The 23177-nt window shown below is 45.8% G+C and overlaps 1 protein-coding gene across 1 annotated transcript; it reads right to left on the reverse strand.

Moving 5' to 3' along the window:
• Positions 1–610: 610 nt before the first annotated feature.
• Positions 611–1674, reverse strand: LOC146195153 (uncharacterized). Its single transcript, XM_084596732.1, has 2 exons — positions 1638–1674; positions 611–1394 (listed from the first exon to the last, which is right to left on the reverse strand). The coding sequence occupies exons 1-2, from the start codon at positions 1672–1674 to the stop codon at positions 637–639; spliced, it is 795 nt and encodes a 264-aa protein (XP_084452858.1). The 3' UTR covers positions 611–636.
• Between the last annotated feature and the right edge of the window lie 21503 nt (positions 1675–23177).

The following is a 23177-nucleotide window of genomic DNA, read 5'->3' on the forward strand; positions in this document are numbered from 1 at the left end:
TTCCCTAATTTGTCTGAATTTCTCCCATTCGATTGCGCTCACTTTGACACCCCGTTTAAGCGTTATTTCGAGGACGTAATGATCGCTTCCAAAGTTGAGCTCTGTGTTCTTCCACCTAAGCTCCTCTATGTTTTGGTGAATGTTAAGTCTGGGGTTGTGTCTTTGCTCACACTGTTTCCCACCCTGGTCGGGCAGCCAGAGTCTGTCTGCAGGGTGAGGTTTAATTCGTGAAAATCTTCCCATAACTTCCTGCCCTTCGAATCTTGTCTGTTTATCCCCACTCTTGGTGGCAGGCGTTGAAGTCTCTTACAATTAGCAGGGGGTGTCGCGTTCGGTCCCTGTCAGGACGCCGAGCGCGGCCGGGCAGCGGGCAGGAAGGAACTGAGACTTGCCCCGATCCCGGCACGATAACAACAACCCTTTATTTCACGCGAACAGCATCTTTATATAGCAAGCACACATGTGACCAGTGACGTCACGGACAGACAATGTTTCAGACGCGGCACAGGCGCTATCAGCACATCTCCCCTTTTCTCTGAAAAGATACATTGGCATTTGCAACAAACTTAGCACTGCCACCAACAAAGGATAAACACTTTTTAATGGATGCAACCAATGCTCAAAACAAAATAACAGTCAGTCATTGAACCCATATCGGTCTGGCGGTCGGACATGACGGCCAAATCGTGTTCTATATCCAGGAGGGCTAGTTTGTGGCAAGGGGGTATCTGATGGATCGGCAGGTGCCTTCGGTTTAGATGGATTAGTTTCCTGTTCCATTTCTACCCGACTATCATATGCCTGCGGAAACTCATAGCTACCTCCTTCTTCCTCGCAGTCATTCTGCTGGGAAACAAAGCGAACCAGGAATTTCCTGTTTCTTTCTAGAACTACACCCGTAGAAGTTCTAACTACATACGACCTCGGACGTTGTGCAGGACGTAAGACTCGCGCTTTCACTTTGCAGTCTGTCACCCATTCTTCCGCTCCTGGTTTGAGGACTGGCAGCGGAAGAGCCCTATGACGACTATTGAAGTACCTACGCTGCCGCTGTCGGATGGTTACATCGCGATCTCTGAACTTTTTCAGGCTCGCCTTCTGGGGCAGAAGGCTCTTGGGAGGGACAGGGACTGTTGTGCGTAGCCGCCTGCCCATCAGATGCTCTGCAGAGCTTTTTCCCAGCGGCCCTGGGGTGTCCCTGTACGCTAGCTGCGAAAGATAGGGGTCCTTAGCATTTATAATCAGCCGTTTAATTGTTTGGACCATCCTTTCTACTTCCCCATTTGCCTGAGGGTATCTGGGGCTCGTCGTCACAGTGCGGAAGCCATAGTCGCGAGCAAACGACTGGAATTCCTGAGATACAAATTGTGCTCCATTATCCGAGATGACAACATCTGGTATGCCATGTCTTGCAAAGAAACTTTGAGGTGCATAATGACGGTGACACTTTTTGTCGAAGATAGCAAGGCTACCTCTGGGTATCTAGAAAAATAATCTACTACCACCAAATACCATTTTCCCTCAATATGGCAGAGATCAACACCTAGCTTTTGCCAAGGACGCTGTAGAGTGGTTGTCGGAATCATTGGTTCCGACTTTTGTTGCCTGTGTTCCGCGCACACTGGGAAATCAGTTACCAAAGCTCTCAGCTGGCAACTCAACCCAGGTCACCATACGGACTCTTTGGCTCGAGCTCTGCATTTCTCGATTCCTTGGTGACTCTCGTGCAAGCGCGTCAAGACCTCTGCGCGTAATTTTTGTGGAATCACCAGCCGCACACCTTTGAGTAGCACGCCTTCAGAGACTGTCAGCGTTGCTCTTTCCTGCCAGTATGGACGCAAGACCATCGACAGCGATGAGAACTTGGGCCAGCCTTCCAGGCTGAATTTTGTGAGAGCTTGACAGACTTCATCGGCTGCTTGTTCAGCTTTGACTCGTTCAAAAAGGCTAGCCTCGACGGAATTTGTCAAATAGCCCGAAACGAATTTCGCGACTTCGCCAATACTCAGCGCATGAGCACCAATTTGGTTTCCCTGAATCGGGGCTCTAGACAATACATGTGCAGTAACGAGGCTCTTACCCGGAACATGCACAACCGTAAAGCTGAACCGCATAAGTCTCATGCGAAAACGCTGAATACGAGGAGGCAAAACATCTAAAGGTGATTTTCCCAACAACGTTACAAGTGGTTTGTGGTCGGTTTCAAACAAAATTTCAAGACCTTTGATGTACCCTTCGAATCGTTCTGCCGCCCAAGTCATTGCCAACGCTTCCTTCTCAATCTGAGAGTACCTGGTTTCGGCAGGCGTCAACGAGCGCGACGCAAATGCAACAGGTCTTTTTTCATTGTTTAGTTGAACTTGTATCAATACGGCCCCCAAACCGAATGATGACGCGTCAGCGGAAATAATCGTAGGGTACTTTACATCATAGTTAGCCATGACGCGCTTCGAAGAGATAACGTCTTTGACGTACGACAGCGCTTGCTCTTGGGCTGGTCCCCACGTCCATTCGGAACCCTTCAAAAGCAAGTGACGTAAAGGCGCCGTTTTCGAAGCCAAATCTGGTATGAATTTTTTCAGATGATTAGCCATACCGAGCAGCCGTCGAACGTCAGACACGTTAGCTGGCGTCGCCAGTTCTTTGATAGCACGAACTTTTTCAGGATCCGGCTTGATGCCATCTTTACTAAGCACACAGCCAAGAAATTTTATTTCAGTTACCCCAAAGGAACACTTTTCTTTGTTTAGCGTAACACCGGCACTGGCGAGACGATCTAAAGTTAGACGCAGGCGTTCGTCATGTTGAGCCTTGTCGTTACCAAAAATGAGCACATCACCCATCAGGTTTATCATGCCTGGGATTCCTTCAAGTATCTGCGACATTTTCTTCTGAAAGATCTCGGGTGCCGACGTTATTCCAAACGGTGGTGGTGGTGGTGAACTCTTTTATTGCACCCAAAAACAGGGGACCAGTCAAAGGGCCGGTTGCGCTGACTTAGAGGAGGTCGGCGGGGATCCTTTGGGTTCTCGCGGCCTCCACCGCGCGCTGGATAAGCCAGCGTTGGTCTGCTGGCTCGAAAGTACACAGGAGAGACTCCCACGTCTCTGGGGTGTTTGTGTTGTGTTGTGTTGTGTTGTGACCCTGGCCACGTTTAATGCTAGAACCCTAGCTAGTGAAGCTAGTTTAGCAGTGCTGTTAGAGGAACTAGAGGGCATGAAATGGGATGTCATAGGGCTTAGTGAGGTTAGGAGGCCGAATGAGGCATATACTGTACTGAAGGATGGGCATGTACTGTGTTATCGAGGTTTACCGGAGAGGCGACAACTAGGAGTAGGTTTCCTTGTCAATAAGTATATAGCGGGTAATATAGATGAATTCTATAGTATTAATGAGAGGGTTGCAGGCATCCTAATTAGGCTTAATAAGCGGTATAAACTGAAGGTTGTACAGGCCTATGCACCTACATGTAGTTATGATGACCAGGCAGTTGAAAGCTTCTATGAAGATGTAGAATCGGCAATGCGAAAAGTAAAAACGCATTATACTGTACTAATGGGTGACTTCAATGCCAAGGTAGGGAAAAAACAGGCAGGAGACAAGGCAGTAGGTGACTATGGCATTGGTTCTAGGAATAGCAGGGGGGAGTTACTAGTTGAGTTTGCAGAGCGCAATAACTTACGAATCATGAATACCTTCTTCAGCAAACGGAAGAACCGGAAATGGACATGGAAAAGTCCTAACGGTGAGACTAAAAATGAAATCGACTTCATAATGTGTTAAACCCCCGCCATTGTGCAGGATGTAGAGGTAATCGGGAAAGTGCGATGCAGTGACCACAGGATGGTGAGGTCGCGAATTAGCCTAAATCTGAAGAAGGAACGCAATAGATTAGTAAGAAAGAAACCCATCAACGAATTAGCGGTGAGGGGGAGGGCAGAAGAGTTCAGGATCTCGCTACAGAATAGGTATTCAGCTCTAACTGAGGATGGCGACATTACCCTAGAGGCAAGGAACAATAATTTCAGAAATATCATTACTGAGTGCGCAGTAGAGGTAGGCGGTAGGATAGTTAGAGAGGATACCGGTAAGCTGTGTAAGGAGACGAAAGATTTGATTAAGAAACGCCAGAGTATGAAAGCTTCCAATCCAACAGACCAGATCGAATTGGCCGAGATATCAAAGCTAATCAATAAGCGCAAGGTGGCCGATATAAGGAAGTATAACATGGACAAAATTGAGCATGCTGTAAAATACGGGGGAAGCCTTAAAGCGGTAAAGAAGAAATTGGGCAGAGGCAAAAACCAGATGTATGCGATAAGGGACAAGGCGGGCAACGTCATCACTAATATGGACAAGATAGTCAAAGTAGCCGAAGAGTTCTATACTGATCTCTACAGTAGCCAAAGTAGTCAGGACCGTAATGAGATTGGCGGTAGGGAAAAACAGACGTTCCACCAGTGACGAAGGACGAGGTCAAGAAAGCACTAGAAACTATGAAAAGGGGGAAATCAGCTGGAGAGGATCAGATAACTACAGATTTGCTGAAGGACGGGGGGGGGGGGGGGGGATATCGTGCTAGAAAAACTGGCCACCCTGTATACGCAGTGCCTGATGTCATCGACGGTACCGGAACCATGGAAGAATGCAAACATTATCCTCATTCACAAGAAACGGGACTCTAAGGACCTCAAAAATTACAGACCAATCAGCTTACTCTCTGTTACGTATAAGGTATTTACTAAGGTAATCACTAATAGAATCAGGACAACCTTAGACTGCAATCAAGCAAAGAATCAAGCAGGGTTTCGGAAACGGTACTCTACTATCGGTCATATCCATACCATCAATCAGGTGATAGAAAAATGCTCGGAATATAACCAGCCCTTATACATAGCATTCATTGATTACGAAAAAGCATTTGACTCAGTTGAAACCTCGGCGGTGATGCAGGCATTGCGAAATCAGGGGGTAGACGAGCCGTACGTGAAAGTGCTGGAAGATATATATAGTGGCTGCACAGCCGCCATAGTTCTGCATAAAGAAAGTAACAAAATTCCCATAAAGAAAGGTGTTAGGCAAGGAGACACAATCTCCCCAGTACTATTCACAGCTTGTTTAGAGGAAGTATTCAGAGACTGGAATGGGAGCAGTTAGGGATAAGGGTAGATGGAGAATACCTCAGTAATCTGCGATTTGCTGATGACATTGCCTTGCTAAGCAACTCGGGGGATCAACTGCAAATAATGATTGATGACCTAGACAGAAAAAGTAGAAAGGTAGGCTTGAAAATCAATATGCAGAAGACTAAGGTAATGTTCAACAGCCTCGGGAAGGAACAGCAGTTTACATTAGGTAGCGAAATACTGGAAGTAGTAGGCGAATATGTCTACTTAGGACAGGTAGTAACTGCAGATCCGGACCATGAAAAGGAAATAACAAGAAGAATAAGATTGGGATGGAGCGCATTTGGCAAGCACTCGCAGATTATGACTAGCAGCTTACCGGTATCGCTCAAGAGGAAAGTATACAACAGTTGCATCTTGCCTGTACTCACCTACGGGGCTGAAACGTGGAGGCTAACCAAGAGAGTTCTACTTAAGTTGCCCCGCAGGGGGCACCTGTTAAAGCAGGTGTTTGTGTGTTTTGTGCGACACCACGGACCCCGAGCACCCACGCTTAGCCGTGCGTTGCATCGTCGTGTCTGGGGAAAAGGGGATGCTGGTGGTTGAGCCGATGCCGAGTGTTTGGACCTTTAAGGCCCCTCGGCGGAGGCAACACGCCACTTTGGCCCACGCTTCCCATAGACGGCACCTCCGGGCTGACCCACCCGGGGGAAATCGGCAGTCGCCTTTTCCTGTTCTCCCCTCCATCTTTCACTTTCCTATTTTCTTTCTTAGAACTGTCCTGTCCTCTCTTACCTTCTTCATTTCTTCCTACTTCCAGGCGGCGAGGGTTAACCTTGTGTGGCTAGCTACCCTGAGTTATAGTTACGGGTTATATTGGGTTATAGTTACGGTGTACAGCTGGCGTGGGCAGGAATTGACAATTTCTGTCCCGTCCCCTCGTTGGGCTCCATGGTAGGTGGCTGGCACTGCAGCCGAACAATACACTTTTTTATGGCATCTAAACTCCTTAACCCCGATCGTCCTCCTTCTAAAAGGGGGCGCACCGAGACCACCATGTTCTTCTCAAAGAACATAAACAACTTTCCTCGTTTCCACGTGGTCCACAGTGACCACGAGGAAATCACTGCACGACTTGTGTCCCCATTTGTTGTTTCTCGAGCGTTGACTGAGGCCATTGGCCAGGGCTATAAGATAAAGAAACTTGGAAACGGTGACCTGCTACTAGAATTAATATACAATCATCAGTATCAGAAGCTAAGTGCAGTCGAATCATTTGGAGAAATACCGGTACAGATTAGCCCGCACCGATCACTAAACACTGCCCGAGGAGTCATCTCTGATGATGACCTTAGGTACGTGAGTGAACAAGAACTTCTTGAAGGCCTGAAGGAACAAAATGTCACAGACGTTTACCGGATAAAGATCAGACGAGATAACAAAGAGATAGAAACAAAGCACATTGTACTCACCTTTGCTGCAAGCACTCTCCCAGAATCTGTCGAAGTAGGCTACACAAAGATAAAACTGAGGCCCTACATCCCTAACCCGCGCCGTTGCTTCAAGTGTCAGAAATATGGCCATGGCTCTCAGAGTTGCCGTGGCCAACTCACATGTGCAAAGTGTGCCTCGCACGAACACCCTACAGACAACTGCGAAGAACAGTCGCTTCTCTGCTCAAACTGTGAAGGTAACCACCCAGCTTATTCACGCTCATGCCCGTACTGGAAAAAAGGAAAAGAAATAATTACACTGAAAGTCACCGAAAACATATCTTACGGAGAGGCACGAAAGCGGCTTTTTCTTCCTCAAAAGCCACACTACTCCGTTGTGACGCAGCAGGGCGCGGCATCACAGTGGTCGTCGGCACCTGCCCAGGAAGCACACAGTTCTTCCAGGCCAGCGTCACCTGCGCCCTCGGTGGAGTCAGCTAGCGCTACTCCACCACCACCCGCAAAGCTGGCTGCGCGGACCCCCAGGTCAGCCGGCCCAAAGGCCTCGACCCATGAGTCGAGGCCTAAAACTGACAATCCTGTGCTTTCTGCACAGTCGTCCACCGCATCCGAAGATGCGATGGACACAACTTCTTCACCCCAGCTGCCTAGGCGGCAAAGCTCACTGGAGCGAAAAAGAAGGGGAAAAGTCCCAATAACAGGTCCCAAGGACCTACAAACCTAAATTTAAACTTGTCCCTTAAATAACTTTTAATTATGGCGCTCCTCATTTATTGGAACTGCCGAGGACTCTTTAAAAATTTAGATGATATATATGAAATTCTTGCGGACTATCAACCAAACATACTTTGTCTGCAAGAAACCCATTTAAAACCAGCAGACTCAAATTTCCTTAAGCAATATAATGTATTCAGGAACGACAGGCAAGGCAGCTCTCACTCCTCTGGTGGCGTTGCCATTGTAACACAAAAATCAATCCCCTCTCGAAACATCTCACTCAACACAGACTTAGAGGCAGTGGCAATCAGAAGCTTAGTTTATGGCAAAATAACAACGGTATGTTCCCTGTATATTGCTCCAACTTATAAGCTAAGTAGCGAAAGTTTTGAAAAATTGATTGATCAACTTCCGGAACCTTGGTTGCTGGTCGGAGACTTTAATGCTCACCACCCATTATGGGGATGTACAAGAACGGACTCCCGAGGTGTTCTAATCGAAAAATTCTTATTGTCCTCGGGATCATGCTTACTAAACACGAAACAGCCAACTTACTACAATATAGCTTATAACTCTTACACATCCATAGATCTAGCCATTGGCTCCTCGATGTTCTTGGCAGCTACAGAGTGGACTGTCATTAACAATCTATACGGAAGTGACCATTTTCCGATCTTAATAAAATATACTGGGAACAGAAATGAAAATGTGTCGAATCCCAGAAAATTCAAAGAAAATGCAGCCAACTGGAAGATGTTCAGGGAACACTCATCATTGGCCAATTCATCAGTTACTGACTTAGGCGTTGATGAAACTCAACGCTTAATCACGCTGCACATCATAGAGGCAGCAGAAAAATACATTCCACAGACGTCAAGTAAGCCACGAAATAAACGAAGACCCTGGTGGAATGCAGAATGTAAGACTGCTCGTGAAACTCAAAACAGGGCATGGTCGAAACTACGCCAATACCCCACAGCCGAAAACCTAATAGCCTTTAAGCGTGCAAAGGCAAATGGCAGGCGTATTCGACGCATCTCCAAGCAAGAAAGCTGGTCATCATTCCTTTCTTCAGTGAACTCCTATTCTGACGCACACAAAGTTCACAACAGGATAAGAACACTTAAAGGATATAGCACAATCCCAACGCCCCTTGTCAGCACCAGTGGTGACTCTCTTGAACATCAAGCAGACACACTAGGGCAACACTTTGAATACATATTCAGCTCAGCACACTATACAGATTCCTTTTTGCGGCACAAGGCAAGAGAGGAGAGGAAGCACATACATAATAAAAGGCCATCCTCGGGAGGATACAATACCCCATTCACCATGCAGGAGCTGAAGATTGCACTAGACACATGTGGTAACACAGCACCAGGTCCTGACAGGATCACATATGGAATGCTCAGGCATCTGCATGTGAACACTGTTGAAACCCTACTCTACCTGTATAATAAAGTATGGGCCACAGGACGCTTTCCTAAAGCATGGAAGGAAGCGATCATCATCCCAATATTAAAACCCGGAAAAGAACCCACACTTGCTGCTAGTTATCGGCCTATCGCACTAACCAGCTGTCTATGCAAGCTTTTTGAAAAAATGGTAAATCGTCGCCTTCTCCATTTCCTTGAATACAATGGTCTTCTTTATCAAAACCAAGCTGGTTTTAGAGCTGGGCGATCAACAGCTGATCAGCTCATTGCCTTTGAGTCTTATGCAAGGGATGCTTTTGTACATAAACAACATTGTTTATCTGTCTTTTTCGATCTTGAAAAAGCATATGGTACCCCTTGGCGCTATGGTATCATCCGCGACCTCTTCTCTCTTGGCATCACAGGAAACTTGTTGAGCACAATTCGAAGTTACTTGTCTGGACGGACCTTCAAAGTTCGTGTTGGCAATGCATATTCAAAGCAGTACATTCAAGAAAATGGTGTCCCTCAAGGTGGTGTCCTCAGTTGCACACTTTTTGTAGTCAAAATGAACTCTTTAAAAAGCGTGCTGCCAAAAACTATTTCTTGTTCTGTATATGTTGATGATGTCCAGATAAGCTTCAAATCTTGCAACTTGGCCATCTGTGAACGACAAATTCAGCTAGGTGTAAACAAATTGTCCAGGTGGGCTGATGACAATGGGTTTAAATTTAACTCTGGAAAGAGTGTTTGTGTACTTTTCTCTAAGCAGCGTGGCATCGGGCCTGACCCCAACATTACACTGAATGGCCATAGCCTTGCCTTTAAAAAAGAACATAAGTTTCTTGGCGTAGTTGTTGACGAAAAACTTTCCTTCATTCCCCACATAAAACAGTTGCGACTGAAGTGTCCCAAAGCGATGAATTTGCTAAAAATTCTCTCTCACCGGTCATGGGGCACAGACCGCGGCTGCCTTCTGAACTTTCTGAATAGTGTAGTTCTATCACGCATTGACTATTGCTCGATGGTTTATGGATCAGCATCATCCTCTGCGCTAAAATTGCTCGATCCTGTGCACCACCTCGGCCTTCGCCTCGCTACGGGCGCTTTCCGAACTAGCCCAATTGCTAGCCTCTATGTCGAGGCGAACCGATGGTCACTGCAACGAAGAAGACAATTTACTTCTCTAACTTATGCTATGAAGGTGCTATGCCAACTGGACCATCCATGTCGTCGGCTTCTGCTTGACAAAACTGGCACAACACTTTTCTAAAAAAAAAAACATCTCTAACACCACCATATCCAATCAGAGTTGCCACGCATATTGAATATCTGAATGTTTCGGTTACCAGTCTTCATACAACTTCCATAAAAGACCTAATTGCTCCTTGGGAAATGCACGGTGTTAATTGCGACCTGTCGTTTCTTGAAGTGGGCAAACATGCATCCCCTATTGCCATACAGCAGCACTTCATGTCACTTCAGGAGAAGTACACTTGTGATGAATATTACACTGATGCTTCGAAGTCTGCTCAAGTCTCCTGTGCAGCACATGGACCACAGTTTTCACAGTCAAAAACTCTGAACAGACACACTAGTATATTTACTGCTGAATGCCATGGTATCTTTTTAGCTGTGAGACACATTATAGAAAATAAAATACAGACGTCGATCATCTACACAGGCTCCCTCAGTGTTTTATCGTACCTATCCTTTTGGAAATGGCAAAATAAGAACCCAGTCCTGAACTCTCGTTATAACACCCTTATGTTTGCCCATGATCAAGAAATTAAAATTACACTGTGTTGGGTGCCAGGCCACCGCTGTATACCTGGTAATGAGGCAGCTGATAGGCTAGCTGCTTCAGCTGCCCTTCGAAATGACACAGACATTGATAAGATAACTTATCATGGCCTCAAACCACACATAAAAAACATGATTCGACAACAATGGCAAGAGGAATGGGACGCAGCATCAGAAAATAAACTACACACAATAAAGGCAAAAATAGGCAGGTACACCACAGAAAAACAAGACAGATTTAAAGAAGTAGCCCTGAGCAGGCTGAGAATTGGCCACACATACATAACCCATACATATCTTTTAACCAACTCTCCTGCACCACACTGCTCGAGATGTGGTGATCGACTCACTGTCATTCATGTTTTAATCATATGTGCACAACTGGAACCAGAAAGAAGACGTCATTTTCCCTCCTTGTTCACTCATCAAATACCTGCACACCCATCCATTTTTATTGGCGACAACCCAATGTTTCCTTTAAAACAGGTGCTTAAATTTTTATCACAAGTAGGCTTTTTACATGAAATTTCTTATCGACGTGGGTCTCAGCCCGCTCCTCCTTGAGAGGACGGATGAGATCTTTTAATACATCTACTTATACATTGCGCATCCATTATATATCGCAAATGAATTTTAGGCCCTATACACCATTGTTTTTAGCGATATTACAGAGCGAATACATTTTTAGGCCCTATACACCACTGTTTTTTATCCCTTCATGAAAAATCACGACTATTCCATTATATAAACTAGAATACACCGTTAACCTTGAGTTTGGCGCTCTTTGGCCTGAGTCGCCCTTGCGCCATTAAAATCCATCATCATCATCATCATCTACTTAAGTTGAGGACCACCCAGAGGGCTATGGAACGAAAAATGGTATGGGTAACATTAAGAGATAGAAAGCGTGCAGAGTGGATCGGAGAAATAACTCAAGTTACCGACATTCTAGTGGAAATTAAGAAGAAGAAATGGACATGGGCAACACATGTAGTGCGAATAGAGGATAACCGATGGTCGCTGAGGGTAACAAACTGGATTCCAAGGGAAGGAAAGCGTAGCAGGGGGCGGCAGAAAGTTAGGTGAGCGGATGAGATTAAGAAGTTCGCAGGGGTCAAGGGGATGCAGCTAGCACAGAACCGGGTTAAGTGGAGAAATATGGGAGAGGCCTTCGCCCTGCAGTGGATATAATCAGGCTGATGATGATGATGATGATGTGTTGTGTTGGGTTTAATGGCGCATAGGCAACTGAGGCCATCATGCGCCAAACGCAAGGTATGACTCCCTTAAAATGTTAGGCTTCCTTAGGTGCAGTCCTTGGTCAGGCAAGGACCTCCGAGGAACCCAACAAAATAAATCAAGGACCTCAGCTTTCTTCTCAAAAATGAGAAAGTGGATGAGGTGTATCATGATATATATTGATGCGCTGGGTGTGAATTATAGTTTCTTAAGTAGGCCTGCCTCTCCTAAAAAGCTAAAAATGTTTGAAATATGTATAAGTGCTTCTTCGCCTAAAATCAATGTTGGGTGGAAAGGGATATGTTTATCGTAAAATCGGGTAAAATATTTTTTCCGCAGTGTTTCTAGGTGTCTGCATGTAAATAATACATGACTGTGAGCTGAGCTCCGCATTTCTCACATAGGGGCTGGACTTCTTTTGTGAGTAAAAAGTTATGATTAGGGTGTTTGTGTCCAATGCGTAGACGGGCTAAAATCACTTCAGCGAAACGCTCCTGATGTGTACGCGACCTCCATTCACCTAGGACGGGTTTTATGAGGTGTAGTTTATTGTTTATTTCCTTGTCCCAAGCCGTCTGCCATTTTGTTCTTAGTTTACTCCGTATGATCGTCATGGAATCTTTGTAAGGAATGTCTATTTGTTTTACTGTACCGTTACGGGCCCGTGCAGCACATTCATCGGCTTTCTCATTCCCCCTGATACATACATGGCTAGGGACCCAGCAAAATTTGATTTCCTGTCCTTGCTTGTAAGCCTTTATTGCGTTGTTGATGATATTTCCAATTAAGGGCTCCTCTGCATTTTTAGGGTGCAGCGCTGCAATGACACTTAAAGAGTCAGAATATATAACACTGCGTTTAGTATTTTCTTGCAGTAAAGCTTCTACGGCTACTAATATGGCATACCCTTCGGCAGTAAAAACTGACGAGCACTGAGGCAATCGCACTGTTTGCTCCGAACTTGCCTGGATTATTGCGCTCCCCACATAATCAGTTGTCTTTGATCTGTCTGTGTAAAAGGCCTCGTATGTTTTGTATTTTTCATCTAGTTAAAGAAACTCTTGTAGTATATGTTCTTGAGGAGTTTGCTTTTTATGTAAGTGTACAAGTGTGAAGTCACACATAGAGGGAAAAATCTCCCATGGTGGAAGTGGATCTGGTCTACTGGCAATATTGGGGAGGGCATCTAGTAAGTCTAATTCCCTGCATTTTTCTTCAAATCGGAGAAGGATTGGTTTGACTGCTCGGGGTTTATTGTTAAATAGAATTCTGGATGGTGATGTGGTATCGATAGGATAACAGAGGTGTTTCGGAAGAGTTCTTATTTTCTGTATGTATGCACACGTAAGCATGGTTCTTCTGTCGGTAAGGGGCGGTTCGTTCGTTTCAACATAGAGACTATTGATGGGTGATGTTCTGTAAGCCCCTGTTGAGAGACGGAGGCCTGTGTTGTGTACTGGGTCGAGTCGTTTCACGTATGATGGTCTGGCTGAGTCGTACACTATGCTTCCATAGTCTAAGCAGGAGCGTACCAGAGAGCGGTAAATTCGAAGAAGACATGTCCTGTCAGAGCCCCACCGTTTTCTTGAGAGCACTTTAAGGACATTTAGGGCTCGAGAAGCTTTCTAAGAATGTAAGTTTTTTTATCGATGATCAGGCCTAAAAATTTGTGTTCTTACTTTACTGGCAGTGTAGATTCCTGTAAATACAGAGTGGGGTCAGTGTGAAGCCCTCTTTTGAGGGAGAAGAGAATAGCTACTGTTTTTTGTGGGGAAAATTTAAAACCATTGTTGTCTGCCCATGCCGTGAGTTTGTTTAATGTCATTTGTATTTGCCTCTCACACACTGGTATGCTGGCGGATGTTCAGGCTATTTGCAGGGCATCAACATATATCGAATACATAATGGACCGTGGGATTATTTTTGCCACAGAATTCATTTTAACAATGAAAAGCGTGGTGCTTAGGATACACCCCTGAGGTACCCCGTTCTCCTGAATGAAAGGTTTGGACATACATGTGCCTAGACGGACACTGAATGAGCGGTTGGCAAGGAAGTCGCTTAAAATGTTCAGCATCCTCCCATGGATGCCTATGTCTGCCAAGTCACGTAATATTCCATATCTCCAAGTTGTGTCGTAGGCCTTCTCCAGATCAAAGAATACCGCGAGACAGCTCTCTTTATGTATAAACGCTTCTCTGACTGTATTCTCGAGGCGGACCAGATGATCAGTTGTTGAATGTGCTTTTCTAAAGCCACACTGATGTGTGTCAAGTAGCTGTCGTGATTGTAGAACAAAATTTAATCTAATATTTAAAATACTTTCAAAGGTCTTTGCAAGGCAACTTGTCAAAGCTATGGCCGATAACTGCATGCAGAGGTTGGCGGTTTACTTGGTTTAAGCAATGGGACAATAATGGCTTTTTTCCAGGCTTCTGGCAGCATCCCTAACACCCATATCGTATTAAAAAATTCAAGGAGTGCTTTAATAGCATTTTCAGAGAGGTGTGCTAACATTTCGTAATGCACCTCATCAGCCCCTGGGGCAGTCTGCTTTCCGGCAGAGAGTACTGTGTGTATTTCTTGGAGCGTAATTAAACTATTATATTTTTCATTTCTCTTGCCACTTGTGGGAAGTCTTTGTCTTTCAGCCACATTTTTGTACCTTAAGAAAGTGTCAGTGTAGTGTGAGGAGCTAGATACTGCAGAAAAATGTCTTCCTAATATGTCTGCCTGTTCTTCTATAGTCGATTGAGTATCGGGGGCTGTCAATATGGGAATAGTAAATGAGGAGTAGCTTCCGTCTAGTTTGTGAACTTGCTCCCACGTTTTTTTTGGACTTCATCGAACTATTTATTGACGTCACATACCTCTGCCACGATTCTTTTTCAGCCTTTCGACGAATAAATCGTGCTTCTGGTCTTGCCTTTTTAAATGCTATAAGGTATCCTTGGGTTGGGAACCTGCGGAAAGTTCCGCAGACCTTATTTTGTTTCTTTTTTGCATCCCGGCATTCTTGCGTGTACCAGGCTTTGTTACTGCGATGCACAACTCCCGAAGACTGTGGAATAGCTAGTTTTGCTGCACGTATTATGCAATTAGTAAACCTTTCATTCAATTCATCTACAGTGAGCTCCTCTGAAAAAACTTCTTCCAGATTGGCTTTGGACTGGAAAAGTGGCCAGTCGGCTAAATGGAGCTTCCATCGTCGCGGTTTGTTTGGGGAGACTTTTGGTGATGATGACATGGGGATTAGTACTGGTAGGTGATCACTCCCATATGGATTCTCTAAAACTTCCCATTTAAAATCATTAAAGAGAGAAGGTGAACAAAATGACGGGTCTAAAACACTCATCTTTCCCGTGCTCGGAGAGCAGTAGGTCGGTTTACCCGCGTTTAGTAAGCAAATGTTGTTAGATAGAATAAAATCTCCAATAATTAGGCCTCGCGCATCAATTTCTTCGCTTCCCCAGAAAGGAGAATGTGCATTAAAATTACCAACTACCACATAAGGTTCCGGCAGTTGATTTATAAGGTTTTCTAAGTCATTGAGAGCTATTTTTCGATGTGGCTCAGCATACACGCAGCACACTGTGATTCTTTTAAATGTAAGCAAGGTGGCTGCCGCTGCTTCAAACTGTGTCAAGTTTGTATTCACTAGCTGCAATATCATTCCTTACAATGATAGCAACACCACCCGAGAGCCTGCTAACGTGCTCTCGGTCGCGGCGAAAAACTTTGTATTTTTGTAGTGTTTTTATGCTGCGCACCGAGATTGGTTTCCTGAACGCACAGCGCTGCGGGTAAGAATGAAACAAGAATGTCTTTCATATCGCTGTAGTTAATTAAAAGTCCTCTACAGTTCCAATGGACTAAGAACGCCATTTTATATGAGGAAGGTAGAGAGACTAAGTTTTTTCTGGCCCGGTGATTCGGGCCTTTTCTTTTCTAGTTCGCTCCAAGGAGCTCCGTCGCCTGTCAGATGTTGACGGCCCCGGACGGTCGTCGTTTGTTGTGTCCATTGCGTCCTCGGACGTGCTGGACGATTGTGCAGACTGCACAGGCACATTTGTGGTAGATCTCGCGTTACTGGAGAGACCTTGGGGCCAGCTGACCTAGAGGCCCGCGCAGCCTGCTTTGGGGGTGGTGGAGGAGCCCCAGCTACTTCCACCGGGGACGTAGATGTCCCTGCCTTAGGTGCACCGTCTGTCACCTGGGCAGGTTCCAAGGACTGCTGTGACGCCGCCCCCTTTTGCGTCTCAACAGAATAAGTTGGGGTGTGAGTGGACGTGAGTTTCTTACGTGCTTCCCTGTAAGTGAGGTTTTCTTTGACTTTTAGTGTGATGATATCTTTCTCTTGTTTCCATGTTGGACAGGTTCGTGAGTAAGCAGCGTGGCTGCCCTCACAGTTGATGCAAAGATGCGTTTCGGATTCACAGTTCTCAGCGGGATGCTCGTGGGAGGCACACTTCGCACATGTAAGCTGGCCTCGGCAAGTCTGTGAGCCGTGGCCATACCTTTGGCATGTGAAACAGCGACGCGGGTTAGGTATGTACGGTTTCAGTTTTATCTTCGTGTACCCTACCTCCAGAGCCTCGGGCAGTGTGCTCGATTCGAAGGTAAGGACTAAGTGCCTGGTCGGTATCTCTTTGTTATCCCGTCTGATTTTAATTCTGAACACATTGATGACATTTTGTTCTCTTAGTCCTTCAAGGAGTTCTTCTTCACTTAGGTACTTTAGGTCGTCATCTGAAATGACTCCCCTCACCATGTTTAGAGAGCGGTGTTTGGTGACATTAACTGGGCATTCCCCAAAGCTGGTTACTGTTGGGAGTTTTTCATTCCGATGATGGTACATAATTTCCAAGAGAAGGTCGCCATTTGGAAGTTTTTTGACATTGTATCCTTGGCCTATTGCTTCAGTCAATGTCTTGGTCACGACAAAAGGAGATATTTGCCTAGCTGTTTTTCGAGAGTCTTCACTGTGCACTACGTGGAAGCGTGGGAATCTGTTTGCATTCTTTAGAAGTTTGCCGTTTCATCGGTCCGTCCCCTTTTTCGGGAACGATCATTGGAGAGCAAAGAAGAAGCCATACAGTAAGTTTTTGTTCGCCGGGGTGGCGGCCACCTACCATGGAGCCCAAAGAGGGGACGGGACAAGAACTCGCAAAGCAGTCCTGCCCACGCCAGCCGTACACCCCGACTATAACCAAATATGGCATAACGCAGGGTGGTTAGCCACACAAGGTTAACCGTAGCCGCCAGGAAAAGAAGGAAAAAACAAGAAGGGAATAGAGGGCAGGAGAGTTGTGAGAAAGAAAGCGAAAGATGGAGGGGAGGACAGGAAAAGGCGACTGCCGATTTCCCCTGGTCGGGTCAGGCCAGAGGTGCCGTCTACGGGAAGCAGGGGCCAAAGTGGTGAGTTGCCTCCGCCGAGGGGCCTTAAAGGTCCGAACACTCGGCATTGGCTCAACCACCAGGATCCTCTTTTCCCCGGACACGGCGATGCCACGCACGGCTAAGCGTGGGTGCTGGGGTCCGTGGTGTCGCACAGTACGCCAAACATCTGCTTTACTGGGGTGTTTGTGTTGTCTGTGTTGTAATGTGTACAAGTCCACACCATGTGTATGAGTGTTGCCGGAGTTGAGCAGTGTTTACACATGGGGGCTATCTGATCTGGAAAGATCCTGCTGTATTAGAGGGGGTGTGGGAAGCTGCCAGTTCGTAATTTGCGCCATTGGACGGCCTCGCTTCTTGCTAGATCGCGGTGTGCGGGAGGATATGTGCACCTTTGGAGTCGGTAGTGCTGGAGTATGTGCGTGTAAGTGGTGAGTAGAGAAGCGCGTGAGATATTAGTGTCAGCGGAAGAAGTGTGGCTGATCATACTCTCGGCTCGGCAGCTGAGCAAGAGTGTGTGCCTGGGCGTTTCCGCTGAGCTTCTCGTGGGCTGTAGCCCAAAGAAGTAAGCGAGATGTGGAAGAGGGTGCTGTGGAATGTAGAATGTGTAACGCCTGGTAAGAGATACGGCCAGCATCGTAATTGCGAATAGCCTGTTGAGAGTCACTGATGACGACTTTGGTATTAGGGTCGGCTAGCGCTAGCGCAATGGCAACCTCCTCAGCTGCGGTGACTGTTTCTGCATTGCGAATGCTGCAGGCTGTGTACCAGCTGCGGTGAGGGGCGAGAGCTACCGCCACCATCGCTGGCCTCGATGGATGGTAAGAGGCGTCCGTATACGTGACGTCCGGACGTCCACTGAAGCGTTTCTCGAATTGACGAGCTCGATCAGCCCGTCTCTCGGCGTGGTGTTCCGGGTGCATCCGTTTGGGAATGGGAGGAATGCGGAGATTTAGGCGATATTCCGGTGTAAGTTCAGCGTAACTTGGGGACTTGCTGCAGTACCGCTCGGCCAGCGTGTGTGAGTGAGAGCCGCTCATACTGGGCGGTGAGGGTTGCCTCGATCAGTTCGCTCACGGTATTGGAGATTCCGAGAGCCATGAGCTTATGGGTAGCTGTGGACATGGGAAGACCTAGGGCCGTCTTGTATGCTTGTCTGGGAAGACCTAGGGCCGCCTCTAGCCGTTCGCTTTCGGCACGAGTGAGACGTAAGTAGGGTCCAGAGTAGGTGATGCGGGAGCAGATGAAAGCTTGAACGAGGCGCAGGAGGTTGGACTCTCGCATGCCATGATGCTTGTTGGATATTCGCTTAAGGAGGCGTCCGATCTTTACAACCGACTGGTCGATGCTTTGGATCGTGATGTTGTTGCTGCCGTTGGCCTGTAGATGCAAGCCCAAGATCCTGATGTTGTCTGTTCGAGGAATCGGGTTTCCTTGCACCTGGAGGTTGATGTGAGGAAGTATATTTAAAGGGCGTCGTCCCGGGGAAGGGATGATGATATACTCGGACTTTGTCGCCGAGCAAGTGAGGCCAACTGTACTTAGACAATTTCCAATCCGTTCGATCGCGGTCTGTAAAGTCTCTTCAATCTGGCCGTCACTGCCGCGCGTGATCCAAAGTGTGAGGTCGTCAGCATAAATGTTGTGATGCAGGGGGGGGGGGGGGGGGATGTCGGCCAGTAGCTTCTTTTGTTTTGTTTTGTTGTTGTGTTTTATGGCGCATAAGCAACTCAGGCTATCATGCGCCAAGCACAAGGTATATTATGGTTTTTTTAAAAAGGAATGAAGTGTTAAGATATCATAGTTTGTTCAGGAAGGATGTTTCTTCTAAGAAACTAAAAACACATGAAATGTCTACAATTGCATTCTCTCCTAGGAGAAGTGATGGATGGAATGGTATCTGTTTGGTGTAAAATAGAGTGAAATGCTTTTTCCGTAGCTTTTCGAGTTTTTTACATGAAATTAAAATGTGGTTTATCGTCAGTCCATGTCCACAGTCTTCACATATGGGTTCATTTTCTTTTTTGAGAATGTAACTATGAGTAAGATGCGTGTGTCCTATTCGAAGGCGACATAATATTACCTCCATGAAGCGTTTCTGGTGACTGCATGACTTCCATTCTTCGACAACTGGTTTCACGACGTGTAGTTTGTTGTTTATTTCATTTTTCCATGAGGCTTGCCATTTTTCCCTGAGCTTTTTTTGTATGAATTTCAAAACATCTTTGCGTGGTACATTTACTTTTTCTATTTTTGCTTTTCGGGCAGCTGCTGCACATTCGTCAGCTGTCTCGTTACCTACGATTCCGACATGGCTAGGTACCCAGCAGAATTTAATTTTGTAACCTCGTGTTTCGGCTGATGTTATACAATGTATTATTTTTCCCACTACAGGTTCTGTTGCATTTTTAGAGTGTAATGCTGTGATTAAGCTGAGGGAGTCAGTGTAGATTATACTCTTTTCAATATTGCATTTTATTATTTTTTCCACAGCTATGGATATGGCATAACTTTCTGCAGTGAACACTGATGCACAATTGGGCAACCTAACTGTTTTCTGGCGATTGTTTTCTACGACACCACTACCAACATATGAGGTAGTTTTAGAACCGTCGGTATAAAATGTAATGTGGTCTTTGTATTTTTCCTCTAATGTCAGGAATTCTTGTAATATGTGTTCGTGTGGAGTTTGTTGTTTGTCAAACTGTGTTAAAGTAAGGTCGCATACACAGGGAAATTTATACCAAGGGGGTAATGGATCAGGGCATTGTGCAATGTCGGGGAGTGTATCGAGTATTTTTATTTCTTCGCACATCTGTTCGAAGCGGAGGAGGAGGGGTCTGACTGCTTGCGGTTTGTTGTTGAACAGGGTTCTGGACGGGCACTTTGTTACTATGGGGTAGCAGAGGTGTGTTGGTAGCGAACGGATCTTAAGAATGTATGAACAAGTTAGCATGGTTCTTCTGTCCTCAAGAGATGGTTCGTTGGTTTCTACATACAGACTTCGCACAGGCGACGTCCTGTATGCCCCGGTCGAAAGACGCAGACCTAGGTTGTGGACTGGGTCTAGTCGTTTTAGGTATGAGGGTCTTGCGGAACCGTAGACTATGCAACCGTAGTCCAAGCTCGAACGTACAACTGAACGATAAATCTGCAGAAGGCATGTCCTGTCGGCTCCCCAGCGTTTACGTGACAGCACTTTGAGTATATTTAAAGATTGGGAGGCTTTCTTTTTAAGGGTGTTTATGTGGGGGAGGAAAGTAAGCTTTCTGTCGAAAGTAATGCCTAGAAAATTATGTTCGTGTTTTACTGGGAGAGCAATGTCATTGAGGTAAACTGTAGGGTCCACTTGCAAACCTCGTCTAAGTGAGAATAAAACGGCTATTGATTTCTGTGCAGAGAACCTGAAACCATTTCTATCTGCCCATGTCGCTAGTTTATTCACTGTTAATTGAATTTGTCTCTCACACGTTGATACATTAGAGGATGTACATGCTATTTGTAGGTCATCGACATAGACTGAATGCATGATGGTCGTTGGGATTATTTTTACTATGGAGTTCATTTTTACTATAAACAGCGTGGTACTCAAGATGCACCCCTGAGGGACACCATTCTCCTGAGTGAAACGTTTTGACAGAGTAGCACCGAGACGAACTTGGAAAGAACGGTCGGACAAAAACTCTTTCAAGCATTTTAACATTCTGCCGCGGATGCCAAGGTCTCCCAGGTCACGTAGGATTCCATACCTCCACGTCGTGTCATAAGCTTTTTCTAAATCAAAAAATACGGCAAGGCAGTGTTGTCTGCGTATAAATGCTTCTCGTACCGTATTTTCCAAGCGCACAAGATGATCAGTTGTCGAACATCCTTTTCTAAATCCACATTGGCGGGTGTCGAGAAGTTTGCGAGATTCAAGTGTAAACATGAGCCTGATATTTAGAACACTTTCAAACGATTTAGCGATACAACTCGTTAGTGCTATGGGCCTATAACTGCTTGGGGATGTTGGTGGCTTTCCATGTTTCAGTAACGGAACAATAATGGCTTTCTTCCAGGCCTGCGGTATTTCTCCTGACATCCATACCTTGTTAAAAAATTTTAAGAGTGCTTCAACTGAGGATTCAGAAAGATGGGCTAGCATTTGATAGTGTATTTCATCTGGGCCTGGTGCTGTACGTTTGCCGGAAGAGAGAACTGTGTTTATTTCTTGTAGTGTAAGGGGACTGTTGTATGATTCGTGAACGCTGCCAGTAGTAGGTAATTTCTGTCTTTCTGCTTGGCTTTTATACTTTAAAAATGATTCTGAATAATGTGATGAGCTAGATACCATGAAAAAATGTTCACCTAAAATGTCCGCTTGCTCTTGAATGCTTGTCTGGGTATTTGGGTCTGTAAGGAGAGGAACTGTAAACGGGGAGTACTTGCCATTTAATTTATTTACTTGTGCCCACATATCCTTGGATGTTATATGACTGTTTATAGAAGAGATGTAATGCTGCCATGAAGCTTTTTCGGCAGTACGACGCACATAGCGGGCTTTAGCTCTAGCCTTTTTGAAAATTAGGAGATTTTCTTGTGTGGGGTACCTGCGAAATATACTCCACGCCTTATTTTGTTTTTTCTTTGCCTCCCTGCAGTCTTTTGTCCACCACACTTTACAGTTCTGTCTCACAACTCCAGATGATTGAGGGATGGCTTGGCGTGCGGCGGCTAAAATACAAGAGGTAAATCTTTCATTTAACTCGTCGACATTAAAATCTTCGGCAAATAGTTTTCTCAAGTCGGCTTTCTCTTTAAAAAGCTTCCAGTCTGCTAAATGCAGCTTCCAACATCTTGGTTTGGTTTGAATTATAGATGGTGATGATGTTAGACTGATTGTTGTAGGTAGGTGATCACTTCCATGTGGATTATCTAAGACATCCCATTTAAAATCGCTAAGAACCGATGATGAGCAGAAAGATAAATCAATAAAACTCATTTTACCGGAGCTTGGGGAGCAGTAAGTGGGTTTTCCGGTGTTAAGTAAGCAGATATTATTGCACAGAATAAAGTCTTCTAAAATTTGGCCCCTCGTGTCAGTTTTTTCACTGCCCCAGAAAGAAGAGTGGGCGTTAAAATCGCCAACTACTACGCATGGATCTGGCAGTTGGCTGAAAAGGTCTTCGATATCATGGAGTGTTATTTTTAAGTGTGGCTCTATATAAATACTGCAAATTGTGATTGTTTTATACGTGATAAGTGTGGCAGCTACTGCTTCTAGCCGAGTTTTGAGCCTATGTTCACGAGATGCAATATTGTTTTTAACTATGATGGCAACACCGCCCGAGAGCCTGCATGCCTGCTCTCGATCACGGCGGAAGACTTTGTATTTTTTAAGAATATTCACATGTAGAGGACTCAGGTTTGTTTCCTGCAGACATAAGGCCACAGGTGAATATGTTGCTAAAATGTCTTTTATGTCGCATAAGTTATTAAGCAGTCCCCTGCAATTCCAGTTTATTACAAAAGCCATCTTAAGCTATATGAGTAAAATAGAGACTACGTTGTTTTTGGCCCCGTGATTCGGGGCTTGTCCTTTTTTGCACGCTCTAAGGAGTCCCGCCGTCTTGACGGCACAGGACTACCCTGTGTTGTCGTGTCCATCGCGTCTTCAGACACGCTGGATGACCGCGGACAACACACCGGAACGCTTGAAGTAGGCCTCCCCGTGTGAGAAGAGGCCTTGGGCCCCGCAGACCTGGAAGGTCGCGAAGCCTGCTTTGGGGGTGGTGGAGCAGCGCCAGCTGCAGCCACCGTGGGCGCGGATGGCTCCACACCAGGGTCACTACCCGTGACCTGGGCGGGTGCCGAAGCACGCTGTGACGCTGCGCCCTGTTGCGTCACAACGGAGTAAGTTGGGCTTTGGACCAATGAAAGCCGCTTTCTCGCCTCTCCGAATGTAATGTTCTCAGTGACTTTTAAGGTTACAATTTCTTTTTCTTTCTTCCATGTTGGGCAGGATCTTGAGTATGCTGGGTGGTTGC

The sequence above is a fragment of the Amblyomma maculatum genome, chromosome 3 (genome assembly GCF_055883805.1).
Source record: "Amblyomma maculatum isolate TAMU_Amacu chromosome 3, ASM5588380v1, whole genome shotgun sequence".
Classification (NCBI taxonomy): Eukaryota; Metazoa; Arthropoda; class Arachnida; order Ixodida; family Ixodidae; genus Amblyomma; species Amblyomma maculatum.

Excerpts from the sequence above, each read along its gene's own strand:
- LOC146195153 (XM_084596732.1), bottom strand. The coding sequence starts at position 1,674 with ATGGTGACCTGGGTTGAGTTGCCAGCTGAGAGCTTTG. Across the intron at positions 1,395-1,637 it reads GTTGCCAGCTGAGAGCTTTG|ATGTTGTCATCTCGGATAAT; the intron begins GTAACTGATTTC and ends ATGGCATACCAG.